The 13,314-nt window shown below is 40.8% G+C and overlaps 1 protein-coding gene across 14 annotated transcripts in view; it reads left to right on the forward strand.

Moving 5' to 3' along the window:
- Nucleotides 1-13,314, forward strand: part of FAM120B (family with sequence similarity 120 member B) — a 98,689-nt gene that overhangs the window by 38,382 nt on the left and 46,993 nt on the right. For 11 of the 14 annotated variants that reach the window (XR_010134421.1, XR_010134423.1, XR_008680970.2 and 8 more), the window contains one exon: nt 4,618-4,790. The exons of the other annotated variants lie outside the window; for them this stretch is intronic. Coding sequence is in view for 8 of the 11 variants with exons in the window: in XM_063708016.1 (XP_063564086.1) it covers nt 4,618-4,790 (173 nt within the window). In the remaining 3 variants the exon portion in view is untranslated. The remainder of the gene's footprint in view (nt 1-4,617; nt 4,791-13,314) is intronic. 14 annotated transcript variants of the gene reach the window in all.

The following is a 13,314-nucleotide window of genomic DNA, read 5'->3' on the forward strand; positions in this document are numbered from 1 at the left end:
ACTGGATGGGTGTGGATGGAGTCCTCTTACACACCAAATAAAGTTTGAGTTGCCCTCCCCTGAGTTGGTCTGCCTTCCAATTCTGATGCAAGTACATTTCCTTTAAACTGAAATTACTTATTAACAATTCTCTTGCATCGCAACCCTCCTGAGTTATCACACCTGAGTTAGCCATTCTTTTTAGAGAGTGTACCACTAGAAGAGAAGTGATCTAAATGATCCTCCAAAAACATCGACACCCTCCCCTGGATAAGATGATTCCTGGAAACCTGTCAGCTAAGAAATAAACCTGTGTGTGGCTAGGAGGAGCTGACATTTTACCGCATTTATGAAAAGAAGTAACTTTGTAATTAAAGCCTTTTTGTAGAGTGGTCAGAGGACTTCCACATATTCTGAGGATGTTCCGTTCTGGTAGTAGCATTAAAAGACAAAAACCTTGGAGTATATTATCTTCCATTAAATACCTGCAAGTTCTGGAGAGAGCTATGGAGGTATCTTATCTCCTAAATTAATATTCACATAGGCATTCAATAAATATTTCTTGGCAAAATATTGATTGAATTTAGGATGAAAATTTTTTATATTAAAAAGATTTATCAGGACATTTTTCTTACTCTGGTGATTTTCTGTAATCTATTATATCATTAGAACTCCTCAAGAGCCAATTCCTTTATTGTTGGTGAGTTACTTGTTTTCTGTGTGTAAATGATTTTGTAGCCTTTTTGTTGAAACTCAGCAGCTGAATCACCTGGCTGGTGTGTTAAAACACAAGTTGCTGGGCCCTACCCCTAGAATTTCTAATTGAGTAAGTCTAGGGTGGGATTGAAGAATTTGCATTTCTGAGTTCCCAGATGATACTAAGGCTGTTGGTCTAATAAAAGACGTGGGAGAGAGAAAAATAAAACCTGTTGATTCCATAAGTTGTTTACCAGCTTTGTTCACTAGTATGTCACTTACGTGTCACGGCCTCTGAAGACTGAGAACCGATGAAATCGTTCAGTCCATTCGCTGTCACTGTTGCCTGCGGTGCTAGCCTCTCTCTGGTTCCTGAGCAGCCCCACCTTGGAATCCCACTGTCCTCTTGCAGTGGATGTCCCCACCACCACCTGGGCAAGTCCGTAGATCTGGAGTCCCAATCACCTCAGCATACTTCCCCTAATCATTTCGTGGATCCAGTCCCTCACCTCTTTGCCTGCCTCTTGTTTTTCCCTTTATATTCCCCCAGTCAGCTGGCAGTCACTGCTGCCAGAGTCCTCCTGCATAGCAGACTTGATGGTGGTCTTCCTTAGGGCTTCCCTCCAGTGTGTTCCTATTGCACTTGGGACATTTCCCTTCCCTGAACTTCCCCTTTTCTTCTCTTGTCTTTGTTCATTTCTACCCCCTCTTCAAATCTCAGCTCAAGTCTCTTCCTCACAATGTCTCTGCCCTGCAGCAGGAGTCCTCTGCCCTACGCTTTGTAGTTGGACATGAGTGTATTTGGCTAGTGTCAGTGTGCTCCACTGATTGTAAATGTTCCCGGGGGCAGACAGTGAGTCATTTCCCTGTGTCAGCACCTCCTGTGGTGCCTGGCATGTGATTGGTTGGAAGCTTGGGTAGAGGGCAGGAAGGCTGGAAGGCTTTTATCACTGTCCATTGTTGCCTCCTTTCAATCCCAGAATAAGTTTTGTTTATAAGTGTCCTTTATCCAGCAAAGTCGAGCCCAATGTTCCCACCAGTCTCTTCCATGAAAATTTATTAATGCCCTGCCCCAATTTGTTTGTTACTCTCTTTGACCTTCAGAACTCTAACAGGCTGGGCACGGTGACTCATGCCTATAATCCCAGCTCTTTGGGAGGCCTAGGTGGGAGGACCACTTGAGGCCAGGTGTTCAAGACCAGCCTGGGCAACATAGCAAGACACTGTCTCCAAAAAAAGGGAAAGAACTCCTGTCATAAAACCTTCGCACTCTTGTAATATTTGCACAACCTTCTCCTGCAAGCTCTTCCAAGGTAGCTAGCAGCTGTTCATCTTTCATGTGGGGCCACTCAGGTGCAGAGCACCTACAATTGTATGTATCAGTGCATATGAATGGAGCTTCAGTTCTCAGCCTTCATAGAAACTTTTGTGACAATATGGTAGGAAAAATGTTGGTAAACAATTGATGGATTTTGTGTTTCTTCCTTCCTGTCTTGTTTATTAGACAGATACCTGGAAATCTCTTCCTTGGATGTCTAAGCCCATCTCATGGAGTCTGAACCTGTAGGGAGTGAGTAAGAGATCACAAGTTCCTAGTTGTGTATTCAGGAAGTCTCTCATTGATCATTTCCACTAGACAGTCCTGCATTGCTTAACCACAGTGATCAGTTCTGAGAAATGCGCCGCTAGGTGATTCTCTCTTGAGAACATCATAGAATGTACTTGCACAAACCTAAATTGTGTGGCCTGTGTCTCCCAGGCTGCAAACCTGTGAAGCGTGTGGCTGCCGAATACTGTAGGCAGCTGTAACAGTGGCAAGCATTTGTGTATGTAAACATTCCTAAACATAGGAAAGGTAGAGTAAAAATATGGTATTGTGATCTTACGGGACCACCATTATATATGAGATCTATCAATGACCAAAATGTTGTTATGTGGCACATGGCTGTACTGGGTTCTACTAAATATATGTAATGAATCTTTTTTTTTTTGTATTAAATTTTCATGTGTAAGCAATGAAACACAGGTAAAATCTTTCCACTGTCCATCTCCCTGCACGCTGATGGGGACATGACCTTTCAGCCATGTTCATAAATGTCTTATTCACATTAAAAAAGGACTAGAAACTTGTATTTCAGAATATGGTTATATCTGGGTGGTAGAATTGTACATTGTTTTTATTTTCTTCTTTATACTTTCCTGTCTGAATTGTAGTCAAAAAATGATTTTCAAAATCGTTAGTATATTTGAAATAACTGTGATAATGGAAGATTCATTACTTACCTTAGATCCAAGACTAGTAAACTTCTTCTGTGAAGGGTAATGTAGAAAATATTTCAGGCTTTGCAGGCCACATGGTCTCTGTTACTTAGGTTGGTCATTAAAGCCTGGAAGGAACCGTGGACGATACCCACGTGTGCATACATGGTCCAGTAAAGCCTCAGCCTCAGATGCTGTAATTGGAATTTTGTGTGGTTTTCCTGCATCATGAAATATCATTTTTACTTTGGTTTTTTTTTCAACCACTTAAAAATATGAAAGCCCTTCTTAGTTCATGGGCTGCATAAAAACAGTCAGGAGCTGGGTTTGTCCCGAGACTGCACACGTTGCCTGAGTTGATTATTCTCCTGAAAGTATGTTTCTAAGAAGTAATTACTGACACTTGTGGTTGTCTTGGACTCATCTCTATCTTAAGTACTACTGCCATAGGGTTGTTTTGTTTTTGCTAATTATCCTTAGCATTTTCTTAAGAGAAAAATATGTTTTTTCTTTCTTCAAAATAAATAATGAAAAAGCTTTTCAGGAGGAGGGAATACTTCAGCCATTTTGGAAATGTAAGTGAGATTTGTTGAGTTGTTTCACTTCTGATGGCGGGAAATATACCACTGAGAGTAGTCAGTGCTTTCGTAGGAAACATAAGAAAAGAAAGAGAAGAATTTCCTTTTTTGGGTCATTTGACTCTGAGGCCGTTTGGTTAGTAGGTTCTGTTTCCTTAGTAAACAAAAGGGACATTTAGATCCCAGCCAGCCTTGAGCTTTTGGCATATATTTTATAGCCAAGTGGTCCTCACAGAAAATCACAGCTGTGGATAGCAAGGGAGGACATCTCGGCAGTCACAGATTAACAAGTCTGACCTTAGAAACAGCACCTTTCTGTTTGTCAGAGTGTGGAAGCAGAGCTGCACCTGCATCTGCAACTCAGTGTGAGTCGTCATCATTTGTCGTGGTTTCAGTCAATGAGTTAAGGGTGTTTTTCTTTTGATTTTAATAGTTTAAACATCTATATAAAATATAGAAGTGAAACACTAAAAATTACATTTTAGGAATTTCTGTGTATTTAATAGTTTTAGGAAAGTGCTTTCCAAAGCCTGGGGTCCACAGATTGCCTGCATCCAAGTCTTCTGAGTTGTTAAAATGCAGACTTCCAGGCACCCATACCTGTCTAATCAAATCAGAGTTTCTGCATATAGATCCCAGGAAAATGCATTTTTTTTTACAATCTCTGCAGTTGATTCTTTTGCACATGAAAGGTTGAAAACCATTAATTTAAGAGAGTAAGAGAGCAAACTAAGGGGTAGATGGATGGTGTTTTATCCAAGTGCTCCATCAGCTGTGATATTGCAGGGCGGCAGTGCCTTGTTATATCCTTGAGACAGCGCATTTGAAAGATGTTCTGAAAGCATTCTTAATGGTCGAAAGTGCAGTATCCCTCAAAATTTAGCCATTAAAAAAAGAAGGAATGTTTTCATTGAAACGTACGTATGCCAGCCCTTTAGGTTTGGGCTTTTTAAAGAAAAACACTAATCTGATCATGTTTACTTTCTAGTTCCTTTTACATCAGGAAGGGAAGAGATTTGTTTCCTTTTACTGTATTTCTACAAGGAGCATATTATAACTCTGTGCTGCAAAGAACAATAGTTAATGGACTTTTTTTCTTAACTAGGGGGAACGCCTAGTTTGAAAATATTATGGCTGAACCAAGAGCCAGAAATACAGGTTCGGCGCTTGGACACACTCCTAGCCTGTTTCAATCTTTCCTCCTCAAGAGAAGAGCTGCAGGCTGTCGAAAGCCCGTTTCAAGCTTTGTGCTGCCTCTTGATCTACCTCTTTGTCCAGGTAATGTCCAGCTGCCCGTTCTAGTCACTGCAGCCTACGCTTACTTTATGAGAGGGAGCGTGTGGGATATTGCCGTGGCTGGTGTCCCGGATCGTCTTTTTCCAATGTCTGTTCCATGGAACATTATTAGTCCTTTGAAGTGCTCTAAAAATAAAAAGAAGATTGTATGGCAAAATACGTACGAGAAACTCTGTCACTACCTCAGCTTTAGAGATCGTATTAGAGACTTAGGGAATCTTGCAGGTGGTGGAAGCTGCTCTGGCCTTGACTAAACTTTCTCAAACTTCGTGGACCATAGTGTACCTCCTCTGTCCTCGTGGCATTGTTTAGGGGGTGGTTCTTGTTTCTGGGTTTTAGTGTAAAGGTGAGAAAGGACCTGGCTAGAGACCTAGTTTCTCGTAGCTCTTTGCCTCTGGACAGATTACTTCAGCTTTTTCCTGTGTCAGTTTCATTCCATCATCCAGCAAATGTTTATTGATTATATGCCTTCATTTTCTAATCTGAAAATGAGATAATCTTAGTAGCTGCCTCCTAGGGCTGTTGGGGCGATTTCAGGTGTCATAACCTTCATTATTTATGTCCTCCCATCCTGCTGAGCTAGAGATTGTAGTGGTAGATCCTTCATTTAGGCTCACTCGACAAGGTGGACTGTTTCTTTTGCATTAGCTTTATACGTAGTTTATATGTGAAAATCATAAAAATCAGTTAAAAGATTCACCTTTTTACTAGTTTTCTACATGCACAATAGTGCTTGGACACCTTTAGTAAAAGAAAGGCTGAGAATGCTCCCATCTCCCAGCCCCTCTTTCTCTGCTTTGCTCCTCCCCACCTCCCTCCCTGGCTATGTGATTTAAGATGATTTTTGTCCCACTGTTGACAAAGTGTCTACTTCTTCAGGCTGTTGAGATGTCTCATAAGCTTTCTTCACTCCTTCAAGCCATCGTCTCAGCTTCTCTGACCTCCCTATATGGTGGGTCTCCATTGGCATAGCCTTTCAGTGTTCACTTACCTGGAACAGACAATTATATAATTATTTTTTCAAACCTGAATTTACTTTACAAATTATTGATTGTCTTTAAGAAATGTACTCTTATTGTAGCAATACATCTCAAGGGAATCTTGGACTGATTTTTTCTTTCTAAATGTCGTCTTGGCTCTGCCCAGTCTATAGCTTGCTCTACATTTTGCATTTTGTAAGATGTGATATGGTTAAGTAGTGCTTAGAGGTTTTATTGCTTCATTATTGGTTTCACATGCACCAATGTAAACCTTGGTTTTTGCATTACCATTTTGAGTAGATTACTTCTTTATTTGCTCAAGACGTAGCAGATTATAAATTAATGTAGGATGGCAGGAACTATTTAAAATGTAGATGTAAAAAGAGAGGAGATGAATCCAAGATGGCTGATTAGAAGCAGCTGCGGTCCGTGGCACTCACAGAGAGGAATGAAAAGGGGCAAGTGAATTCAGCACCTTCAACTGAAATACTCAGATTTTCACATTGGGACTGAGTAGGCAAACAACACAACCCACAGAGAACGAAGTAAACTAGGGGTGGAGGGCAGAGCCCCACCTGGGAACAGTATGGAGCCAAAGGAACCCCCACCCCCAGCCAGGGGAAGCCGTGAGTGATTGTGTGACCCTGCCTGGGAAACCATGCTTCTCCCATGGATCTTTGCAACCCATGTATCAGATCCCTTCATGAGCCCATACCACCACAGCCTTGAGTCTGATACACAGAGCTGTTTGGAGTCTCAGCAGAGCAGCTGCTCAGGCATACAGAGAGACCCAAGAGTTTTACATACTCCGGTTCTGGGATCCCTGGCAAGACAAGAAATCTGTCTGTACATATCCCTAGGAAAGGGGCTGAATCCAAGGAGCCAAACGGCATCATTCTGCAGGCTGCACTTCCATGGCACCTCACAATTTAAGACCCTCTGGCTTGGAATCCCAGCCGGCCAATAGCAGTGAATTAGAGTCCGCCTTAGAAGGGTCCAAGTTCCCAGGAAGAGGGACGGCCACAGTTCAGTCAACTTACCTGCGTCAGCCTGCCAGCTTTGGAGAATACAGGCAGTCCGGATGAGGGAGGGTCCCCCACCTCCAGTGCAGCACATTGGCTCTACCAAAAAGCAGCCAGATCCCTGATCCTATTCCTCCTGACTGGGTGAGTCCTCCCAATAGGGGTCTCCAGCCACCTCCTACAGGTGGGTGTGGGACAGCAACAGGTCAGTAACCACTAGGACAGAGCTTCCAGAGGAAGGAGCTGGCTGCCATCTTTGCTGTTTCACAGTATTCACTGGTAGTACTTCCAGGTATGGGAGAAACTGAGGCAACTGGCATCTGGAGTAGACTGCCAGCAAATGGCAACAGCCCTACAGTAGAATGGCCTGTTAAAAGAAAAACAGAAAATAACAACATCAACAAAAAAGACCCCACAAAAACCTCATTCAAAGGTTATGGATAGGGTTAGAGATCTCAAAGATCAAAGATAGATAAGCCTACAAAGATGAGAAAGAATCAATGCAAACATGCTGAAAACTGAAAAAGCCAGAGTGCCTTTTCTCCTCCATGACTGCAACACCTCTCCAGCAAGGACACAGAACTGGGCTGAGGCTAAAATGCCTAAATTGACAGAAGTAGGCTTCAGAAGGTGGGTAATAATGAACTTCGCGGAGCTAAAGGAGCATGTTGTAATCCAATGCAAAGAAGCTAAGAAATATGTTAAAACTACAGGAGCTGATAGCCATAATAGCCAGTTTAAAGAGGAACATAACCAACTTGATGGAGCTGAAAAACACAACATAAGAAATTCACAGAACTTCACAGTGCAATTACAAGTATCAATAGCAGAATAGACCAAACAGAGGAATCTCAGAGCTCGAAGACTATCTTTCTGAATTAAGATAGGCAGACAAGAATAGAGACAAAAGAATTAAAAGGAATGAACAAAACCTCCAAGAAGTATGAGATTATGTGAAGAGACCAAACTTATGACTGATTGGGATACCTGAAAGAGATGGGGAGAATGGAACCAAGTTGGAAAACGTACTTTAGGATATCATTCAGGAGAACTTCCTCAACCTAGCAAGATAGGCCAACATTCCAATTCAGGAAATACAAAGAACCCCAGTAAGATACTGTATGAGAAGATCAACCCCAAGACACATAATCATCAGATTCTCCAGGTTGAAATGAAAGAAAAAATGTTAAGGGCAGCCAGAGAGAAAGGCCAGGTCACCTACAAAGGGAAACCCATCAGACCAGCAGCAGACCTCTCAGCAGAAACCCTACAAGCCAGAAGAGATTGAGTGCCAATACTCAACATTGTTAAGAATTTCCAACCCAGAATTTTATATCCAACCAAACTAACTTTATAAGCAAAGGAGAAATAAGATCCTTTTCAGACAAGCAAATGCTTAGGGAATTTGTCACCAACAGGCTTGCCTTGCAAGAGCTCTTGAAGGAAGCATTAAATATGGAAAGCCAAAACCATTGCCAGCCACTACAAAAACACACTGAAGTACACAGACCAGTGATACTGTGAAGCAACCACATAAACAAGTCTGCAAAATAACCAACAAGCATCATGATGACAGGATCAAATTCACACATAACAATAGTAACCCTAAACGTAAATGGGCTAAATGCCCCAGTTAAAAGGCACAGAATGGCAAGCTGGATAAAGAGCCATGACCCATCCATATGCTGTCTTCAAGAGACCCATCTCATGTGCAGAGACACACATAGGCTCAAAATAAAGGGTTGGAAGAAAATTTACCAAGCAAATGGAAAACAGAAAAAAGCAGAGGTTGCAATCCTAGTTTCTGACAAAACAGACTTTAAACCAACAAAGATTAAAAAAAGACAAGAGTATTACATAATGGTAGAGGATTCAATTTAACAAGAAGAGCTAACTATCCTATGTATATATGCACCCAGTACAGGAGCACCCAGACTCGCAAAGCAAGTTCTTAGAGACCCACAAAGAGACTCCCACACAATAATAGTGGGAGACTTTAACACCCCACTGACAAATATTAGATCATCAAGACAGAAAATAAAGACATTCATGAGCTGAACTCAGCTCTGGATCACTTGGACCTGATAGATAGCCACAGAACTCTCCACCCAAATTCAACATAATATATGTTCTTCTCATTGCTGCTCGACACTTACTCTAAAATGGATCACATAATCGGAAGTAAAACACATCTCAGCAAATGCAGAAGAGCTGAAATCATAACAAACAGTCTCTTAGACCACAGAGCAGTCATATTTGAACTCAAGATTAAGAAATTCACTCAAAACCACACAACTACATGGAAATTGAACAACCTGCCCCTGAATGACTCTTGGTTAAATAATGAAATTAATGAGAACAAAGAGACTACTTACCAGAATCTCTGGGCTGCAGCTAAAGCAATGTTAAGAGGGAAATTTATAGTACTAAATGCTGGAAAGATCTCAAGTTAACAACCTGACATCTCTACTAAAAGAACTAGAGAACCAAGAGCAAAAGAAAACCCCAAAGCTAGCAGAACACAAGAAATAACCAAGATCAGAGCTGCACTGAAGGAGATAGAGACACAAAAAACCTTTTAAAAAAAAATCAATGAATCCAGGAGCTGTTTTTTTTTAAATTAATAGACCACTAGCTACACTAATAAAGAAGAGAGAAGAATCAAATAAATACAATCAGAAATGATAAGGGGGTTATCACCACTCACCTCACAGAAATATAAGCAACCATCAGAGAATACTGTAAACACCTCTGTGCACATAAACTAGAAAATCTAGATGACATTGATAAATTCCTGTACACATATGCCTTCCCGAGACTGAACCAGGAAGAAATTGAATCCCTGAATAGACCGGTTGAATCCCTGAATAGACCAATAATGAGTTCTGAAATTAAGGCAATAATAAATAGCTTACCAAACAAACAAACAAAAATCCAGAACCAGGTGGATTCACAGCTGAATTCTACCAGAGGTACAAAGAAGAGCCGGCACCATTTCTACTGAAACTGTTCCAAAATATTGAAAAGGAAGGACTCCTTTCTAACTTGTTCTATGAGTCCAGCATCATCCTGATACCAAAACCTGGTAGACATAGAACAAAGAAAGAAAACTTCAGGCCAATATCCTTGATGAACATTGATGCAAAAATTCTCACTAAAATACTGGCAAACCAAATCCAGCAGCAGATCAAAAAGCTTATCCACCATGATCTAGTTGACTTTATCCCTGGGAACTAACTTCAGCAAAGTCTCGGGATATAAAATCACCAGTATTCCTATACACCAACAACAGGAAAGCGAATCACAAATAAATTCCCATTCACAATTGCTACAAAAAGAATAAAATACCTAGTAATACAGCTAGCAAGGGAAGTGAAGGACCTCTTCAAGGAGAACTAAAAACTACTGCTCAAAGAAATCAGAGAGGACACAAACAAATGGAGAACCATTCCATGCTCATGGATAGGAAGAATCAACATTGTGAAAATGGCCATATGGCCCAAAGTAATTTATAGATTCAATGCTATTCCCATTAAACTACCATTGACATTCCTCACAGAATTAGAAAAAACTATTTTAAAATGCATACAGAACCAAAAAAGAGCCTGAATAGCCAAGACAATCCTAAGCAAAAAGGGCAAAGCTGGAGGCATCATGCTACCCAACTTCAAACTATTCTACAAGGCTACCATAACCAAAACAGCATGGTACCCATACAAGAACAGAAACATAGACCAATGGAACAGAATAGAGAACTCAGAAATAAGACCACACATCTACAACCATCTGATCTTTGACAAACTTGACAAAAATAAGCAATAGGGAAAGGACTCCCTCTTTAATTAATGGTGCTGGGATAACTGGCTGAGCCATATACAGAAAATTGAAACTGGATCCCTTCATTACTCTATATACAAAAATTAACTCAAGATGGATTAAAGACTTAAATGTAAACCCAAAAGTATAAAAACCCTAGAAGAAAATCTAGGCAATACCATTCAGAACACAGGCATCAAGACTTCATGATGAAAGCACCGAAAGCAATTGCAACAAAAGCAAAAATTGACAAATGGGATCTAATTAAAGAGCTTCTGTACAACAAAATAAACTATCATCAGAGTAAACAACCTACAGAATGGGAGAAAATTTTTACTATGTATTCATCTGACAGAGTTCTAATATCCAGAGTCTACAAAGAACTTAAACAGATTTACAAGAAAAAAAGCAAAAAAACAATCCCATTAAAAAGTGGGCAAAAGACATGAACAGACACTTCTCAAAAGAGGACATATAGCCGGGCGCGGTGGCTGATGCCTGTAATCCCAGCACTTTGGGAGGCTGAGGCAGGCAGATCGCGATGTCAGGAGATCGAGACCGTCCTGGCTAACATGGTGAAACCCCGTCTCTACCAAAAAAAAAAAAAAATTAGCCAGGAGTGATGGCAGGCACCTGTAATCCCAGCTACTTGGGAGGCTGAGGCAGGAGAATGGTGTGAACCCGGGAGGTGGAGCTTGCAGTGAGCCAAGATCATGCCTCTGCACTCCAGCCTGGGCAATAGAGTGAGACTCTTATCTCAAAAAAACAAAAAGGACATATATGCAGCCAACAAACATATGAAGAAAAGTTGAACATCATTGATCATTAGAGAAATGCAAATCAAAACCACGATGAGATACTATCTCATGCCAATCAGAATGGCTATTATTAAAAAGTCAAAAAACAAATGCTGGTGAGGTTGCAGAGAAACAGGAACACTTTTACACTGTTGGTGGGAGGGTAAATTAGTTCAACGATTGTGGAAGACAGTGTTGTGATTCCTCAGAGACCTAGAGGAGAAATACTATTTGACCCAGCAATCCCATTATTGAATCTACCCAAAGGAATAGAAATCATTCTATTGTAAAGATACATGCATGAGTATGTTCACTGCAGCACTATTCACAATAGCAAAGACATTGAATCAACCTAAATGCATATCAGTGATAGACTGAGTAAAGAAAATGTGGTACATATACACCATGGAATACTATGCAGCCATAAAAAGGTACTAGATCATGTCCTTTGCAGGGACATGGATGGAGTTGGAGGCCATTATCCTCAGCAAAGAAACACAGGAACAGAAAACCAAATACTACATGTTCTCACTTATAAGGGGGAGCTGAATGATGAGAACACAGGGTCACATGGCAGGGAACAACACACACTGGGGACTGTGAGGGGGTCGGGGACGGGGAAGGAGAGCATCAGGAAGAATCGCTAATGGATGCTGGGCTTGATACCTAGGTGATGAGATGATCTGTGCAGTAACCCATCATGGCACATGTTTACCTATATAACAAGCCTGCACACCCTGCACATGTACCCCCAAACTTAAACTTTGGAGGCAAAAAGTGTAAAAAGATATTTCTTTTGATATTATATGTTAAATATGCATGTATGCACTATTGGTTAATATTTTCTATTTTCTAATAATCTACAGGTGTCTGTAGTTAACGTTGAGTCATTGTGGGACTTGAGAAGTGGTGCATAGCCAGTAAGCTGACTTTTCCCACCCATAAAAATACACGTGTTTTGTTCTTGATACCGTGTGTGCACAACAATGGGAAGGCCGTTGTCAGCCCCCCAGGAGGGACACACCGCCTGCTGTTCCATATGAACGATGCTTGCTGATCCTGTGTGTGGTCACGCAGCGCAGTTCTACCTTCCCATCACTGTGCAGGTGACTGTCAGTTCTTTAAATTCACTTCAAGCAGAAAAAGCCCAGGACCCCAGAACAGTAACATCACATCCCTGTTTATGTAAGCCTGAAGCAAGACAAGCGTCAGGAAGAAAATTTCCACCTTACCTTTTTTCTATTAATAAAGACCTTTTAAGTAAAATCTCTGTAGTGCAAGTTGGCATGAGCAGACTTGGTAACTTGTCTTTAAAGGAGAGGTTTAAATTGGAACTTTTAAAAACTAGAAAACAACAGATTGACAAATCAATTTGGTATTCGCTAGATGAAGAAGGTGCTGTATTATTCCCAGGGATAATAACTCTCAGAATTAATAAGGCTAAAAAGATACATTTATAAAAATATTACAGTTTTATATATTAAGCCTAAATTCGATGTTTTGATGTGTAATATGGGATAAAATAGCATACTGTTCAGTGCATGAAAATGACAGAGAAACTAAATACAGTTGTGTCCTGGTATATGTGAGGGATTGGTCCCAGGACCCCCAAGGATGCCAAAATCCATGCATCCTCAAGTCCTGCGGTCAGCCTGTGGAGCCCACAGATTTGAAAAGCTGGCCCTTTATATTCGGGTTTTACATCCCATGAACATTGTATTTTTCCATCTGCATTTGGTTGAAAAAAAATCCACATATAAGTGAACCCATGCAATTCAAACCTGTATTGTCAGGGGTCAATTGTACTCTCATTTGGTCTGACCTCCCAGTTAACAACAGCCACAAATGATTTTATTAAAGACTCATCTGAGAATATCCTCTGGAAAGGTAA

Source organism: Gorilla gorilla, chromosome 5 (assembly GCF_029281585.2).
Source record: "Gorilla gorilla gorilla isolate KB3781 chromosome 5, NHGRI_mGorGor1-v2.1_pri, whole genome shotgun sequence".
Lineage (NCBI taxonomy): Eukaryota > Metazoa > Chordata > Mammalia > Primates > Hominidae > Gorilla > Gorilla gorilla.